Here is an 18,492-nt window from a genome sequence, read left to right as displayed (position 1 = left end):
ATTCAATGTTTTATATTTACATCCACAATTCTAAGTTACATTTATTTTGACATGTCAACAATATGCAGAATTGTTAGAACTTCAAGGATCGGCACTTTCCTTTATAGTCTTGCAGTGTCAGCATTTAGATCATTGTCCATCTTTGGTGAGCCTCCAAAATGTGCCAGTCGCAAGAGTCAGCCAAAGATCAGCACACCAAATGATGCTCAGAGCGAAACTGTTGAATCACTTGCAATATGGATCAAAGTTCAACTCTTGAGAGATGCACGGTTGTGCGCAACTATCACTTTGAAAGAACAAGATGCTCAGTTGAATGATTAACTCCCCCCAACTACGTATTTTCTTAGGATTAATGATTCACTGAGGACTGTCAAATAGTTTTCCAAGAGCTGAACATAAGGTATTATAAGTTCATGCAAATAACTTTGAGCACGGGCCACCTTTGGTCATCCCTTCCCCCAAAACATTCCCAAAGTATAAAAAGACAGACCTCCTAACTGGATACAATTCAAGAACAGCCCATCAGGGAACAACAAGCATCAAAACCTCACATCAAGACTAAGCTGATGAGGCAACGCTAACTCCTTCTTCATAACAAAGAAGAAAAGGTACTGCAATATTATACATCATATTTTTTGTAGGATTTCATTGTCCTGTTTCCATGCATTTAATTTGTGAAGAGACGTGGTGCAAGGAGATGTTGTCATCTTGTTTTGCTCCAAAATAGTTCTATTCGTTTTAGATGAATATTTTATTAAAATGCAAACATATGTAAAATAAATCATCCACTTATAAAGTTGTATATATTTGTTTATTAATATTATGCAGTCTCTATTCAGGACCATGGGTTCACAATCTACATTGTTCTCTGAATACATATGAGGAAATTAAAAATCATACCTCATTGTAACATTATGGAATAGTGATCCTACAATTGAACAGATAAAAATTAATCTTGGACAATATGTTTTCCTGGCAAACACTCCATACCAGTCTTTTTTGTGGTGTGTGGCTTATTTGGCAACTGTACACCAACCAGAAAGATCAAACTGCCCATTTCTTTCAACATATCCCTTCTCCATCCTTCCCTCTCTCCTCTAGTTCTCCAGTGACATCCACTTCCAGCCAACAGAACCAACCATGCCTCCTCAGCTGCAGTCCCAGAACAAGACAGGCGTCCGGGTTGTCCAGGGGGACCTGGGGGCACTGAGCCCGGCCGTCAGGGAGTTTGTGGAGACTAACATCAACCTGTGTCAGCCCGAATCACTGCACATCTGTGACGGCTCTGAAGAGGAGAGCCACACCATCCTGGCCAAACTGGAGGAGCAGGGCATGATCAAGAAGCTGACCAAATATGAGAACTGGTAGGTCACCTCACCATTCAGTTTCAGTGGACAGAAGTCATGTTGAGTTGGGGACCCTGAGATAATTGAATGTTTCTGATAACTGTGGTTGTGTAGTGTGCTGGTCTGAGCATGATGAAGAGGCAGACAAAGTTTAAGACCTGTTATAATATTTAATGGATGTTGCAAATGTTGCTCTAGTATTACAATGGCATATGACCACATATATACAAGGATATGTACGATATGATTTGATATTTTTTCGAATAACTTATGGGCTGACCATTCCACATTTAGTTATAGCTACAGCCTCCATTTCAAACTTGAAAAAACAATGTGACAATGGTGAGAGGTGGCGGTGGCTATATTATGAGTCTTGATCCAATGGTCTGGTTTTTTTCTTCTCTCCTTCAGCTGGCTGGCCCGGACAGACCCCAGAGACGTGGCCCGCGTGGAGAGCAAGACGGTCATCGTGACCCAGGAGCAGAGGGACACGGTTCCGTCTCCACGAGTAGGTGGCATCAGCCAGCTTGGGCGCTGGATGTCTCAGGAGGAGTTGGACAAGGCTATGGACCTGCGCTTCCCAGGCTGTATGAAAGGTACAGTCTAAAATCAAATGGGATGTTTTGCTGTATTACTGGTACATTGACACAAAACAATGTTAAGACTGACAGTAGCATTATCTTCTCTTGTATTTACATGTTAATGGTGTTAACCGATTATATTATTGGGAGCATATTTATATGATGACTGTCTTTGTTTATTTTTACACAATGCTTTACCAGAAGGACATACACTAGCTGCACCATCACCATGAGTCCTAAAATCACTTCTGTTCACTCCTCTTTATTTTAGGTTGTACTATGTACGTGATCCCCTACAGCATGGGGCCTGTGGGCTCGCCCCTGTCTAAGATCGGAGTAGAGCTGACTGACTCACCTTATGTGGTGGCCAGTATGAGGGTGATGACCCGCATGGGCAAGGCTGTGCTGACCGCATTGGGAAACAGAGACTTTGTGCGCTGCCTTCACTCTGTGGGCTGCCCCCTGCCACTCAAAAGTAAGTCAGGCACAAGGGTATGCTTTCAACATTTATGGAAAACTCTGAAAACGAAGGAACAAATTACATTATTTTTCTGTTCAATGCCCGGTTATATTTAAATGTAAAATGAATGTGAGAATAAAGTCCTACAATACTAAAGTTATCCATTCAAATCTAAGATCTCGCTCTCTCTCTCTCAGAACCCCTGGTCAATAACTGGCCGTGCAACCCCGAGCTCACCCTGATCGCCCACATTCCTGACCGTAGAACAATTGTGTCCTTTGGCAGTGGCTACGGAGGGAACTCCCTGTTGGGAAAGAAATGCTTTGCACTCCGCATTGCCTCCCGCATCGCCATGGAGGAGGGCTGGCTGGCCGAACACATGCTGGTAAGGTCAGAGTAACAATAAACATAACCCAATAGGTGCATAGTGTACTGTGAGAACCGCTGAGGTGCACAAGTACAGTATGGTTTCACTTGATTGTTTTAATTCCACATTGCAAAAAATACTATTTGTCAGTTACTTTTGGAATGGAAATGTAAAATGCACTATTCTTTGTTGTTGTTCAGATCCTGGGCATTACTAACCCTGCTGGTCAAAAGAAGTATATTGCAGCTGCGTTCCCCAGTGCCTGTGGCAAAACCAACCTGGCCATGCTCAGTCCCACACTCCCCGGCTGGAAGGTGGAGTGTGTTGGGGACGACATCGCCTGGATGAAGTTCGACGACGAAGGCAACCTGAAAGCCATTAACCCAGAGAACGGCTTCTTTGGCGTGGCACCTGGAACCTCAGCAAAGACCAACCCCAACGCAATGGAAACCATTTGCAAGAACACCGTCTTCACCAATGTGGCCGAGACTAGCGATGGTGGTGTCTACTGGGAGGGCATGGACCAGGAACTCCCTGAGGGAGTCACGGTGACCTCCTGGAAGAACAACCCCTGGACATCCCAGGATGGTAAGTCTCCGCAAGGCTGGTCAACACAAGGCTGACTGTTCCCCACAAGGCTGGTTCTTCATTAAACACACTTCTTCAAACACACTTCCCTTGATTTGTATACTGATGTTTTCTCCGCTCTTGTTTTGTCTTTCCATAGGAGAGCCCTGCGCACATCCCAACTCCCGCTTCTGCACTCCAGCTAGTCAGTGTCCCATCATTGACCCCCAGTGGGAGTCCCCTGAAGGCGTCCCAATTGAGGCAATCATCTTTGGGGGGCGTAGACCTGAAGGTGTCCCCCTGGTTTATGAGGCCTTTAGCTGGCAACACGGCGTGTTTGTCGGAGCTGCCATGAGATCAGAAGCCACAGCTGCCGCAGAGCATCAAGGTAAGTCAAACTCCCAAGTGTAACCTGCTGCATTGATGACTAAAGCAACTTTTAGAAACTTATGTCAAGACGACAGCGGAAATTACATGGAGCTGAGTTGAAGAATGATATTTACCAAACTCTCTTCTTCTTCCGATCCGCTAGGCAAGTTGATCATGAATGATCCCTTCGCCATGCGGCCCTTCTTCGGCTACAACTTTGGCCGTTACCTGTCCCACTGGCTGAGCATGGCCGGGCGGCCCAACGCCAAGCTGCCGAAGATCTTTCATGTCAACTGGTTTCGCAAGAGCCAGTCCGGCAGCTTCCTGTGGCCTGGCTTCGGGGACAACATCCGCGTGCTGGAGTGGATGTTCCGCAGGTTGGATGGAGAAGCCGGAGCCATGCCCTCCGCCGTGGGCTACCTGCCCTGCAAGGGCTCCCTGAACCTGGAGGGCCTGGGGGAGAACCAGGTGAACCTGGAGGAGCTGTTTAGTCTGTCTAAGGACTTCTGGCAAAAGGAGGTGGAGGATATCAGGGCCTACTTTGACATCCAGGTCAATGACGATCTTCCCAATGAGGTGGCCAAGCAGCTAGAGTGTCTTGAGCAGAGGGTGAGGCAGATGTAGGGAGAGATAGAGACGGAGAGAGAGAAAGTGAAATGTGTCACTTCTGAGCCCAAAAGCCCTTAGACCTCCACAGACTAGAGATCATTCTAGAATATTTAACTGAGCTAGTTAGCTATTTTCAAAAGACACTTTAGAAACCTGCTGTGAGGAGAACTTTAATTTTCCTCAAAGTTGTTTTCTAATTCTCTTGTAAAACAGAAATCCTCCACTGTTACATTAGCATATTTTCCTAGTTAAAATAGAGGTGAATTACACTTGAATAAGAGTAGCGATGAATTTAAGAATATCTGGGAACAGTCTTTGTAGTCCTAATTGATCAGTTGCTCATCTCTGTTTTCAAAGCATATGATGCAGTCCAAACAACTGATGTCTGTGTTATTTAACAATAACTTATTAACGCACAATATCCAAAGCCATATGTTTATATGGTAATTCCATGTTGGTACAGTGGGTTAAAGGTGAACATTGCTGTACCATGGATCCAACCACCTACATGTATTTCACCCCTACACATCTCAAATGTGTGTAGGTCTTCACTGTTTCTGTTTTGTTATGTCCTAATTTATTTTTGCACTCTATCGTATTGCCTTGTTGTTCATTTGTTGTAATCTGAAATGTCAAAAGGAAGACAACAATAAACTTTATTTAAACTTTAAATCCATTCATGATTCTTCTGGTTTTTACACGTGGGATTTCTTATGATAGAAGTGGTTGAAGTATGACTGTCTTGCCTGATTTATACGGTGGGATTATATGCATGGTAATGATAACTACAATCACGTGTACTGAAACAAAACCCTACTGTATCTCACACACAAATCCCTAAACAATTAACCATGACCCAGAATCTAATTCTCCTGCCACAAGATAGTAAATTATAAGTTGATACTGGGTGCATGCTGGGTGGACAGCTGAGCAAGAGGACAAGTACATTAGAGTGACTAGTTTGAGAAAGAGACGCCTCACAAGTCTTTAACTGGTAGCCTCATTAAATAGTACCTGAAACACCAGTCTCAACGTCAACAGTGAAGAGGCGACTCCGGGATGCTGGCCTTCTAGGCAGAGTTCCTCTGTCCAGTCTGTCTGTGTTATTTTGCCCATCTGAATCTTTTGTTTTTATTGGCCAGTCTGAGATATGGGTTTTTATTTGCAACTCTGCCTAGAAGGCCAGCATCCTGGAGAAGCCTCTTCACTATTGACGCTGAGAGTGGTGTTTTCCAGGTACTATTTAATGAAGCTGCCAGTTGAGGACTTGTGAGGCATCTGTTTCTCAAACTAGACACTCTAATGTACTCTCAATGTAGATATTGCATAAAATCTGCCGTTTCCAGCTACAATAGTCATTTACAACGTTAACAAGGTCTACACTGTATGCTTTAATTTTTGCTTGTAAGCAGGAATCAGGAGGATAAAATTATGGTCAGATTTGTCAAATGGAAGGCCAAATGGAGGGCCAATATCACTCCTAAAAGATGTTCCGTTGTATCAAAAGAGCAAAAAGTCATGTTTCTAAACACCAACAAGCGACATAAGCAATGCTTTATTTATTTTTTTGGGGGGGGGATCAGCTTTTGGGGGGGGGGTGGGAGATCAGCTTTAATATTGTGGTGAATCGCATCTCTGCATGTCTAGCAGACATATCAGTGTGGATGACGGATCACCACCTCAAGCTGAACCTCGGCAAGACGGAGCTGCTCTTCCTCCCGGGGAAGGACTGCCCGTTCCATGATCTCGCCATCACGGTTGACAACTCCATTGTGTCCTCCTCCCAGAGTGCTAAGAACCTTGGCGTGATCCTGGACAACACCCTGTCGTTCTCAACTAACATCAAGGCGGTGGCCCGTTCCTGTAGGTTCATGCTCTACAACATCCGCAGAGTACGACCCTGCCTCACACAGGAAGCGGCGCAGGTCCTAATCCAGGCACTTGTCATCTCCCGTCTGGATTACTGCAACTCGCTGTTGGCTGGGCTCCCTGCCTGTGCCATTAAACCCCTACAACTCATCCAGAACGCCGCAGCCCGTCTGGTGTTCAACTTTCCCAAGTTCTCTCACGTCACCCCGCTCCTCCGCTCTCTCCACTGGCTTCCAGTTGAAGCTCGCATCCGCTACAAGACCATGGTGCTTGCCTACGGAGCTGTGAGGGGAACGGCACCTCCGTACCTTCAGGCTCTGATCAGGCCCTACACCCAAACAAGGGCACTGCGTTCATCCACCTCTGGCCTGCTCGCCTCCCTACCTCTGAGGAAGTACAGTTCCCGCTCAGCCCAGTCAAAACTGTTCGCTGCTCTGGCACCCCAATGGTGGAACAAACTCCCTCACGACGCCAGGTCAGCGGAGTCAATCACCACCTTCCGGAGACACCTGAAACCCCACCTCTTTAAGGAATACCTAGGATAGGATAAAGTAATCCTTCTAACCCCCCCCCCCCCCCCTTAAAAGAGTTAGATGCACTATTGTAAAGTGGTTGTTCCACTGGATATCATAAGGTGAATGCACCAATTTGTAAGTCGCTCTGGATAAGAGCGTCTGCTAAATGACTTAAATGTAAATGTAAATGTAAATATTGCAGATAGATTGTGGCTTCTATCAATATAATTGTCTGCATCATTTCTAACCCCCATATATATTATTTTAAATATATTTTTAAATATATTTTCCTTATTTATTATTTTCCCTTAACCCTACCACCCCTCCCCTAATTGGAGTACCGTAATTGACCCACTTGGCAGCCAGGCCCACACATTGGGGAGCCAGGCCCAGCCAATCAGAATTCCTTTTTTCCCCACAAAAGGGCTTTATAACAGACAGAAATACTCCTCAGCAAATTAAACAGCATGCTGTTTAATCAGCTTCTTGGTATGCAACACCGGTCCGGTGAATGGATTATCTTGGCAAAGGAGAATTGCTCACTAACAGGGATGTAAAGGCATTTGTGCACACCATTTGAAAGTAATAAGCTTTTTGTGTGTGTGGAAAAAGTATTCGATTTTTTAGCTAAAGAAACACAGGACCAACACTTTACTTGCTGTGTTTACATTTTTGTTCAGTGTATATATACATTTTTACCGACACAGTGTATTTTACATTAGCTATCTTTTGTTTGTTTTTAGTCCCACCCTTCAGCTACCCTCAACCCCTCCCATCTATCTCTGAAGACCATCAAGTTTTGATTTCTAGATGCCATATATTTTTCCACTGTACTGTGATGTTTCAAAAAAGTTCTGAACCCTTCTATTCTCATCGTTTCTACAGATTGTAAATTCAAGATAAAGATTTTTGCTAAGAGTATTATTATATTATTGATCAAGTGACAAGGAATTTTCAATTCACCCAGCAGTGCTACTTATAGAGTTAGCTCCAAGTAATTGTTGCAATTTTTCAGCCATTCCTGAACCTGCGACCAAAAACAAGCTACATATGGGCAGTACCTGTCACCCTGATCTGTTTCACCTGTCTTTGTGCTTGTCTCCACCCCCCTCCAGGTGTCGCCCATCTTCCCCATTATCCCCGGTGCATTTATACCTGTTTGTCTGTTGCCAGTTAGTATTCTCTTGTCAGGTCTTACCAGCGTGCTTTCCCATCTTCCTTTTTCTCAAGTTCTGTTTCCTAGTTTTCCCGGTTCTGACTATTCTGCCTGCCCTGACCCCAAGCCTGCCTGCCGTCCTGTACCTGCCTGACTCTGACCTAATTACAAACCTCTTTCTGTTCTTGACCTGCCCTTTGCCTGCCTCGTGTTTACAATAAATAATCTGAGAACTGTACTATCCGCCTCCTGTGTCTGCATCTGGGCCATATCCTGAGTCGTGATAGTATGAACTGGCCATGACTGAACCAGCAGACTCAGACCAGCTCAACAATGCTGTCTACCAGCAAGGAGCCACCATTGGAAGACCCGAGGAGTTATTGCAATGCCTTATGGAGGGACTCCATTACCCTGGTAGAACGCCATAACCAAGCATTCGAAACATTGCTGTAGCAATTCCGCGGATTCCCTACTAGGCAGCGGACCACACCAGTAATCCCCCAGACTCTCAGCAACCCCGTCACCAGCGGCGTTTCTTCCCATCCTATCCCAGTGTCCCAATAACCCTGCTAACCTCCTCCGGAGCGCAACGCTGGAGATTCTGAAACCTGCCGGGCCTTTTTCTCCCAGTGCTCTCTCATCTTCGAGCTGCAGCCTTCTTCGTTCCCCTCGGACTGCTCGAAGATAGCGTACCTCATAACGCTGACATCCAGGAGGGCACTCGCTGGTACTACGGCGGTCTGGGAGCAACAGTCCGCAGCCTGCCTCAGTCTGGAGGAGTTTGTGGCTAAAGGACAGAAGGTGTTTGATTCTCCGTTGTCCGGGAGAGAGGCTGCTCGTAAGCTGCTCCAGCTACGTCAAGACTCCTGTAGTGTGGCAGACCACGCAGTGGATTTTCGTACGTTGGTGACTGAGAGAGCCTGGAACCCGGAAGCATTTTTCGACATGTTCCTTCACGGATTATCGGAGGTGATCAAAGATGAGCTCGCAGCCCGGGAGCTGCCCATGGACCTGGACTCCCTCATAGCTTGAACATCCGGATCGATGGGCGGCTACGAGAACGTAGGAGGGAGAGGGAATCTGTGCCCTGTTGTCCTCGCTTGCCCTCGATTCCCACCTCGCCTCCGTGGAATCCCAGAGACCCCCGAAGTCTACATGTCCGAGGGAACCCAATGTCACCCAAGTTCTCACGGGAATCACAGAGGGCTGCCGACTCGCTTCATTCTCTCACCCATTAAACTGGGCAGGGCTAGATTGTCTCCTGCTGAGAGCTTGCACAGACTTAACACCCAGAGCTGTCTAAATTGTGGAGCTACAGGACATTTCTTAGCTACCTGCCCATTAAAAACTCTGGCTCATCAAGTAGGTATGAGTATGCTGGAGAGCCGTACGGGGAGTTTCCCATCCTCCATTGCTTGTACCCCTCTCTATGCTACTCTGTTGTGGGGTGACCGGTCCAAATCTCTCCGGGTGCTCATTGACTCTGGGGCCAACGAGAGCCCTGGTGTCGGAGCTGGGAATCCCCACACAACCCCTCTCCATTCCCATGGACATCAGAGCGTTGGCTGGGCGCTCTATTGGCAGAGTCACCCACACTACGTTTCCCATTAACCTGAGAGTGTTGGGTAATCACAGTGAGAGTGTGCAGTTCCAGCCCATTGAATCCCCTCATGTACCCGTGGTTTTGGGGTTCTCCTGGCTCCAGAGGCAATCCTCTGATCGACTGGGCTACTGGTTCTATCCTGGGTTGGAGCCCGTTTTGCCATGCGCATTGCCTGAAGTCGGTGCTGCCTTCCCCCGGGACATCTTCCTGCGGGCTTGGGAGAGGTTTCACCTGTCTTTGTGCTTGTTTCCACCCCCCTCCAGGTGTCGCCCATCTCCCCCATTATCCCTGGTGCATTTATACCTGTGTTCTCTGTTTGTCTGTTGCCAGTTCGTCTTGTCTTACCAGTGTGCTTTCCCATCTTCCTTTTTCTCAAGTTTTTTTCCCTAGTTTTCCCGGTTCTGACTATTCTGCCTGCCATCCTGTACCTGCCTGACTCTGACCTGATTACGAACCTCTGCCTGCCCTGACCCAAACCTGCCTGCCTGTCCTGTACCTGCCTGACTCTGACCTGATCACAAACCCCTGCCTGTCCTCGACCTGCCCTTTGCCTGCCCTGTGTTTACAATAAATAATCTGAGAACTGTACTATCCGCCACCTGTGTCTGCATCTGGGTCATATCCTGAGTCATGATAGTACCAAAACAAGTGATCTAAGAATTCTGTCTATTTGCAGAAAATCTGCAGAGCTGGGATGGTTGTATCCTCATATATTTAACATTCTATTGGTTGCAAGAATTTTGTATAATAATTTAAATGGAAAAATTCTACATTTTGAATCCAACGTCGTTTTGAGTGTCAGTTCATACACCATATGCCATGGAATCGGTACATTGAAAATCATTTAAAATCTCCTCCCAGCTATTTTGCGACCTATATGCGCATCTGTCATTTTTTTAAATCTTTAAGTGAAACTGGTATACTTTTTTATCACAAATGTATTTAGCCAATTATGGTCTTTAATGCAACAGATAAGTTCCTTACCTTCTCCCCTTTCCATTTGCCTCCTCCATTTTTGTGGTAATGCTGCAATCAGTTGGTTGTAATTTTGGTTAGAGCAGACATTTCCATAATTTTTTTGTTAACTGAATGTGTGCCATAACTCTTCAGTCCTATTTATGATATCATTAACAAAGATTATACCAATATTTTTTTTTAAATCAATTAGTATATTTCAGTTTAACCATAATATTTGTTGCAATATTTATTCTGTCTTTTCTGGTTTATTAAACTAAAATTGCAACAAGCTTTCTATGGCTTGTTTAAAAAAAATAGCGATATGTTGGAAAGGATTTCATTTTAAAATAATCAATCATCTGGAGTAGGCAATGCCATTAGTAAGTAAGGAAGTAAACTGTGATAGTTGAGAACTGTACTATCCGCCACCTGTGTCTGCACCTGTGTCTGCACCTGTGTCTGCACCTGTGTCTGCACCTGTGTCTGCAACTCTAGTGGTGCGGGGGCTGGGCTTTGGCAAAGTGGGTGGGGTTATATCCTTCCTGTTTGGCCCTGTCCGGGGGTATCATCGGATGGGGCCACAGTGTCTCCTGACCCCTCCTGTCTAGCCTCCAGTATTTATGCTGCAATAGTTTATGTGTCGGGGGGTTGGTTATATCTGGAGTACTTCTCCTGTCTTATCCAGTGTCCTGTGTGAATTTAGGTATGCTCTCTCTAATTCTCTCCTTCTCTCTTTCTTTCTCTCTCTCGGAGGACCTGAGCCCTAGGACCATGCGTCAGGACGACCGGGCATGATGACTCCTTGCTGTCCCCAGTCCACCTGGCCTTGCTGTTGTTCCAGTTTCAACTGTTCTGCCTGCGGTTATGGAACCCTGACCTGTCCACCGGACGTGCTACCTGTCCCAGACCTGCTGTTTTCAACTCTTAATGATCGGCTATGAAAAGCCAACTGACATTTATTCCTGATTATTATTTGACCATGCTGGTCATTTATGAACATTTTGAACATCTTGGCCATGTTCTGTTATAATCTCCACCCGGCACAGCCAGAAGAGGACTGGCCACCCCTCATAGTCTGGTTCCTCTCTAGGTTTCTTCCTAGGTTTTGGCCTTTCTAGGGAGTTTTTTCCAGCCACCGTGCTTCTACACCTGCATTGCTTGCTGTTTGGGGTTTTAGGCTGGGTTTCTGTACAGCACTTCGAGGTATTAGCTGATGTACGAAGGGCTATATAAAATAAACTTGATTTGATTTGATAGGACCAAAGAGTACATTTTTCCATAAATAGACAAGTATGTACCTCTCCATGGTTGCAAAATCGTATCTATTTTTGCTAACTTTCTATTGAAATTAATTGTGGTAAGTTAATTCATATTTTTTGAGGTGTGAATACCAAATATGTCTACTTCACCATCCAGCCATTTTATTGGTAAACTACAAGGTAGTGTAAACAGTGCATTTTTTAACAATCCAATACATAATATGGTACACTTGTCATAATTAGGTTTTAATCCAGAGAGGCTAGAAAAGTGATCAAGATCTTCAATGAGACTGTGCAGGGATCCAGATTGCGGACTTAAGAAAAAACTAGAGTCACCAGTATACATTGATACTTATGTTTTAGCCACTGGATTTCTAACCCCTTGGTGTTCTTGTTGGTGTGACAATGTTGTGTGAAGGAGTCAGGCGCAGGAGAGAAGAGATGTCTGAGATGCGTACTTTTATAAGCAAGTCCACCAAATACAGGTATGGCACAATACAAAAGTCAAATGCTCTCGACAACAGAGACACCCGTTACTCACGCAAGGAGGAACAAACAAAGCTCCTAAATAACACACTCTTATTGTCACAATTCCTACAGAAGGTGGCTCCCCTTTCTGTTCGGGTGGCGCTCGGCGGTCGTCGTCACCGGCCTACTAGCTGCCACTGATCCTTTTTTCCCCTTTTCTGTTTATTGGTTTCACCTGTTTTGTGTTTGGTTGATTAGTCGGGCTATATTTCCCAGTAGGCCCGCCTGCTATTTGTGCGGGATTGTTTGTGTAACTAGGGTGCACGTTTGAGGTATACGTGTTTCTTATTACGTCTATTTTTATTTACATTTGATTGAGTTGTCAACTAGCGTGTATTCAAAGTGAAATCTACAAAAAATTTCACCATGTCATTGGATTTAAGTTAAAAGTGGATTGAAAACTATACAAAATTCCCTTACATTGATGACTTTTTGCAAATCCAATCAGTTTTCTACGTTGTTTCAACATCATCACATTGAATTCATTTGTTGAAATGACGTGGAAAAAACACTGATTGAACCAGTTTTTGCACAGTGGGAATTTGCTTAATTTAATCTCTTATCAGGTAAGAGCCAAGTGCAGACTGTGTGAAGTAACAAGGTTTATTGTAACAACAGGAAAGGGGGAAAAACGGGTCAAGGCAGGCAGGGGTCGATAATCCAGAGTAGTGGGGCCAAGGTACAGGACGGTAGGCAGGCCCAGGGTCAGGTCAGGCAGAGGTCGGTAATCCAGAGTAGGGGCAAAGGCACAGGACGGCAGGCAGACTCAGGGTCAGGACAGGCAAGGGTAAAAAACAGGAGCACGAGAAAAAGATAGACTGTGGAAAAGCAGGCACTGAGACAAAACACTGGTTGACTTGAACAACAAGATGAACTGGCACAGACAGACAGAAAACACCGGTATAAATACACAGGGGATAATGGGGAAGATGGGTGACACCTGGAGGGGGTGGAGACAATCACAAAGACAGGTGAAACAGATCAGGGCGTGACACCTCTTGAGATGAGAAAACATGTTTGTTATGCTCTTTATGACAGAATGATACAATTATGTGAAAAAAATAGTTATGATAGAAAAGATTACACTACTCAAAAGGCACTCTATTCATGGAATAAATGTAAATGAGTCTAGCCAGCCTATCTGAAACTTAATCATGACCAAATTGCCGACCGGCACGCAGAACGCGTGCCCAGGGGCCCTAACCTCCACGGGGCCCCCATTCATTTTGTTAGTCACTTTCACTCATATGAACATGGCATAAGTCATGTCAAAATGTGTAGAATTGCAGGAATGAAGGGAATGAATTGTAAGGGTTACTTAACTTTGCAATGTACGATTGATTGGAATGATTTGTCTGGATGCTACAATGCTTATTGACTGATTTAAAGTAACAGTGCAAAGTTTATTTTATGGACGGAATGAAAATAGGACATCCTTTTGTGTCAATCTTCTCAAAATGATATACAGTTGAAGTCGGAAGTTTACATACACCTTAGCCAAATACATTTAAACTCAGTTTTTCACAATTCCTGCCATTTAACTCTGTTTTAGGTCAGTTAGGATCACCACTTTATTTTAAGAATGTGAAATGACAGAATAATAGTAGAACATTATTTCGTTCAGCTTTTATTTCTTTCATCACATTCCTATTGGGTCAGAAGTTTACATACACTCAATTACTATTCGATAGCATTTCCTTTAAATTGTTTAACTTGGGTCAAACGTTTCATCTAGCCTTCCACAAGCTTCCCACAATAAGTTGGGTGAATTTTGGCCCATTCCTCCTGACAGAGCTGGTGTAACTGGGTCAGGTTTGTAGGCCTCCTTGCTCTCACATGCTTATTCAGTTCTGCCCGCACATTTTCTATAGGATTGAGGTCAGGGCTTTGTGATGGCCACTCCAATACCTTGGCTTTGTTGTCCTTAAGCCATTTTGCCACAACTTTGGAATTATGCTTGGGGTCATTGTCCAAGCATAATTCCAAAGTTGTGGCAAATTGGCTTAAGGACAACAAAGTCAAGGTATTGGAGTGGCCATCACAAAGCCTTGACCTCAATCCTATAGAAGACCCATTTGCAACCACTGGTGCGTCAATTTAAGTAACATATTAGAATGATTTGGCTGGATGCTTCAAACCTTACTGACAGATTTAAAGTAACAGTGCAAAGTTTATTTTCTGAAGGGAATGAAAATAGTACATCCTTTGGTGCAAATATCGCCAAAATTATAGAAGTAAATTTAGCACCTCTAAAAAAAACACGCTTATCAATTGTGTACAATTGACTTCTTGATTACAGGTATAAACTATTTTACACACAGCCCTATCATTCACTATCACCCAATATGTAAATATACTTTATAATATAACCTAAATGACCTTTGGGTCTAATCCAGGGCAATATTCAGCCTACTTTCTATTCATAGGAGAAGTTTATTACTTTGCAACCCTGTCAACACAATGTTTCTTATGCAAAGTGAGCAATTAAATGATGTAAGAGCCTGTGGGATCCAAAATAATATTTGCTCAGGAGAGATAGCGTGGCGATAGCGTCAGCCTGCGCACAGCTGAATTGCTCAATGCTAAAAACATACAATGTATGCACCAAAGTTGAGAGCTTATCTAAAAGGTTTGAATGGTTTGTATTGTAACTGATATGGCTTATCACTTGAATCATTCTTTAGCAGAGGTTTTGCAAGACACATTTGAGTTTATGACTCTTCGGTACCCTTTAACTTCTGCATAAGATATGGCGGAACTACGGAACATGAGGACATGTTGCCATAAAAGGAAAACCATGGTTGTATTAATTAGGCACCAAACTGAAATGGATGGAAAATGGACTGAAAAAGGGAGGGAGCCTGGTTTTCCATTATAAAACATTTTCCTTTGCATGTCCTAATGTATATGATCCAAGTCTCATATTCTCTTTTCTTTTCTAGTCCCAATGTATTTCAAGTTTTGAAAGCATTTGTTAAAAGAAAAGAGAGACCTGCAAACTGATCTTGCCAATATAATTTTGTTTATTAAGCTTTGACGGAGCACATTTTGGGACTTTTAAATGCACGTTTTAAAGGCAATGTACCACGGAGACCATCATTCACTGTAAACGCTGCATAATATGTCTCAATTGGAATTAGTTTTAAATGGCACACTGTCTAATTCAGCGATCGGATTGAAGTCCCGGCCCATGTTTTGAGGCTACTGTGTTGTTTACAATTACATTGTTTATAAACAACGGAGTAAAACAATCTTATATCTGGGGTTCTGATGGGGTATGAAAGTTTAACTAAACTCATGAGGCATTTATAAGTTATATTTGTCAAGAATCAATCAGTATACACAGAGTAGAGGTCGACCGATTAGGATTATTGGAGGACCAAAAAAAGCAGATATCGATTAATCGGCCGATTTTTAAAATGTATTTGTAATAATGACAATTACAACAATACTGAATGAACACTTATTTTAACTTAATATAATACATCAATAAAATCAATTTAGCCTCAAATAAATAATGAAACATGTTCAATTTGGTTTAAATAATGCAAAAACAAAGTGTTGGAGAAGAAAGTAAAAGTGCAATATGTGCCATGTAAGAAAGCTAACGTTTAAGTTCCTTGCTCAGAACATGAGAACATATGAAAGCTGGTGGTTCCTTTTAACATGAGTCTTCAATATTCCCATGTAAGAAGTTTTAGGTTGTAGTTATTATAGGAATTATAGGACTATTTCTCTCTATACGATTTGTATTTCATATACCTTTGACTATTGGATGTTCTTATAGGCACTTTAGTATTGCCAGTGTAACAGTATAGCTTCCATCCCTCTCCTCGCTCCTACCTGGCCTCGAACCAGGAACACATCGACAACAGCCACCCTCGAAGCAGCGTTACCCATGCAGAGCAAGGGGAACAACTACTCCAAGTCTCAGAGTGAGTGACGTCTGAAACGCTATTAGCGCGCACCCCGCTAACTAGCTAGCCCTTTCACATCGGTTACACCAGCCTAATCTCGGGAGTTGATAGGCTTGAAGTCATAAACAGCGCAATGCTTGAAGCATTGCGAAGAGCTGCTGGCAAAACGCACGAAAGTGCTGTTTGAATGAATGCTTACGAGCTTGCTGGTGCCTACCATCGCTCAGTCAGACTGCTCTATCAAATCATAGACTTAATTATAACATAATAACACACAGAAATACGAGCCGTAGGTCATTAATATGGTCGAATCCGGAAACTATCATCTCGAAAACAAAACGTTTATTCTTTCAGTGAAATACGGAACGGTTCCGTATTTTATCTAACGGGTGGCATCCATAAATCTAAATATTCCTGTTACATTGCACAACCTTCAATGTTATGTCATAATTACGTAAAATTCTGGCAAATTAGTTCGCAATGAGCCAAGCGGCCCAAACTGTTGCATATACTCGAACGCAAGAGAAGTGACACAATTTCACCTGGTTAATATTGCCTGCTAACCTAGATTTCTTTTAGCTAAATATGCAGGTTTAAAAATATATACTTCTGTGTATTGATTTTAAGAAAGGCATTGATGTTTATGGTTAGGTACACGTTGGAGCAGCGACAGTCCTTTTTCGCGAATGCGCACTGCATCGATTATATGCAACGCAGGACACGCTAGATAAACTTGTAATATCATCAACCATGTGTAGTTATAACTAGTGATTATGATTGATTGATTGTTTTTTATAAGATAAGTTTAATGCTAGGTAGCAACTTACCTTGGCTTCTTACTGCATTCGCGTAACAGGCAGGCTCCTTGTGTGGCAGGTGGTTAGAGGGTGGTTGGACTAGTTAACTGACAAGGTAAAAATAGTTCGTTCTGCCCCTGAACAAGGCAGTTAACTCACTGTTCCTAGGCAGTCATTGAAAAGAAGAAGGCGTTCTTAACTGACTTACCTAGTTAAATAAAGGTGTAAACAAAAAAAATCGATTTCCGATTGTTATGAAAACTTGAAATCGGCTCTAATTAATCGGCCATTCCGATTAATTGGGCGATCTCTAACGCAGAGAGGTGCAAAAGTATTTGGACAGACACATTTTTGTTGTTGTTTTGGCTCTGTACTATAGCACTTTAGATTTGAAATGATACAATGACTATGAGGTTAAAGTGCAGCTTTAATTGGAGGGTATTTTCATCTTTATCGGGTCAACCGTTTAGTAATTACAGCACATTTTGTATATAGTCCCCCATTTTAGGGAACCAAAAGTGTACACTTATATGTGTGTTAAAGTAGCCAAAAGTGTAGTATTTTGGTCCATGTTCTTAACATGCATTGACTACATCAAGCTTGTGACTCTACAAACTTGTTGGATGCATTTGCAGTTTGTTTTTGTTGTGTTTCAGATTATGTTGTGCCCAATTGAAATTAATCTTAGATAATGTAGTGTCATTTTGCAGTCACTTTTATTGCAAATAAGAATATAATATGTTTCTGAACATTTCTACATTAGTATGGATGCTACCATGATTACGGATTATCCTGAATGAATCTTGAAAAATTATGAGGGAAAAAATTACAGAGGCACAAAGATCATACCGCCAACACATGCTAACCTTTCATCATTACCAATAACAGGGGACGTATGTTTGGGGGAGGAATGCTATTTATACCTCTGTAACTGTACAACTAATGTAGAAATCACAGATTTTCCCTTTAAAATAGTTAAAAATAATTTATTTGAACCTTATTTTCACAGACTGAAATGTGAACTATTATTTGGATTCAGAGTTCTACGGTAAGCAAGGACTTGCTTCAAAAAACAAATTAATACCATTGCATTTGTTGGTACCACAACATAATTATTTTTGCCAATGTCATACAACATGACAAGAATACACCATCACCAGACAAAAAGGGAGAGCTGCTTCTAACAGACTATATTGTCGGAGGAATTGAATGCTTGATGACCTATTTGATACTGTGATGTTTAATCAAACTCAATTCCCTTGATTCCTCTATCAAGAACCGTTACATAAGTCTTGAGTGAGAAAACTGACTTGTAGGAAACACAGTGTTCACTCTGTTCCACCCTTTGGATCATTCATTAAACAGGATAATGTGGGCTTCCTTAAAGCCACAATCCTGAGTTTGTGTTTCACCTTAACAGCATCCCCACCATTTTGTTTGGTATGAAGCTGAGGGATGGGTCTGGGAAACTCATATCCACAGAGCTATGCATGCAATGATTGACAGTCAATGAGATCAAAATGGGTTTTAAACATATTTTGAAGCTATTCATTTGACAACTAAAATATACAAATTTGATTTATACAACTTTA

At 42.9% G+C, this 18,492-nt stretch overlaps 1 protein-coding gene across 1 annotated transcript; it reads left to right on the top strand.

Annotated features, from left to right (window-relative positions):
• The first annotated feature begins 500 nt into the window (after window positions 1–500).
• Window positions 501–4,975, top strand: pck1 (phosphoenolpyruvate carboxykinase 1 (soluble)). The gene is made up of 8 exons (XM_055908483.1): window positions 501–608; window positions 1,102–1,364; window positions 1,758–1,942; window positions 2,199–2,402; window positions 2,585–2,772; window positions 2,955–3,342; window positions 3,482–3,709; window positions 3,854–4,975. The coding sequence occupies exons 2-8, from the start codon at window positions 1,141–1,143 to the stop codon at window positions 4,312–4,314; spliced, it is 1,878 nt and encodes a 625-aa protein (XP_055764458.1). The 5' UTR covers window positions 501–608; window positions 1,102–1,140; the 3' UTR covers window positions 4,315–4,975.
• The last annotated feature ends 13,517 nt before the right edge of the window (window positions 4,976–18,492 follow it).

This window comes from Salvelinus fontinalis, chromosome 3, assembly GCF_029448725.1.
Source record: "Salvelinus fontinalis isolate EN_2023a chromosome 3, ASM2944872v1, whole genome shotgun sequence".
NCBI lineage: Eukaryota > Metazoa > Chordata > Actinopteri > Salmoniformes > Salmonidae > Salvelinus > Salvelinus fontinalis.
This window is presented reverse-complemented; position numbering and strand designations above follow the sequence as displayed.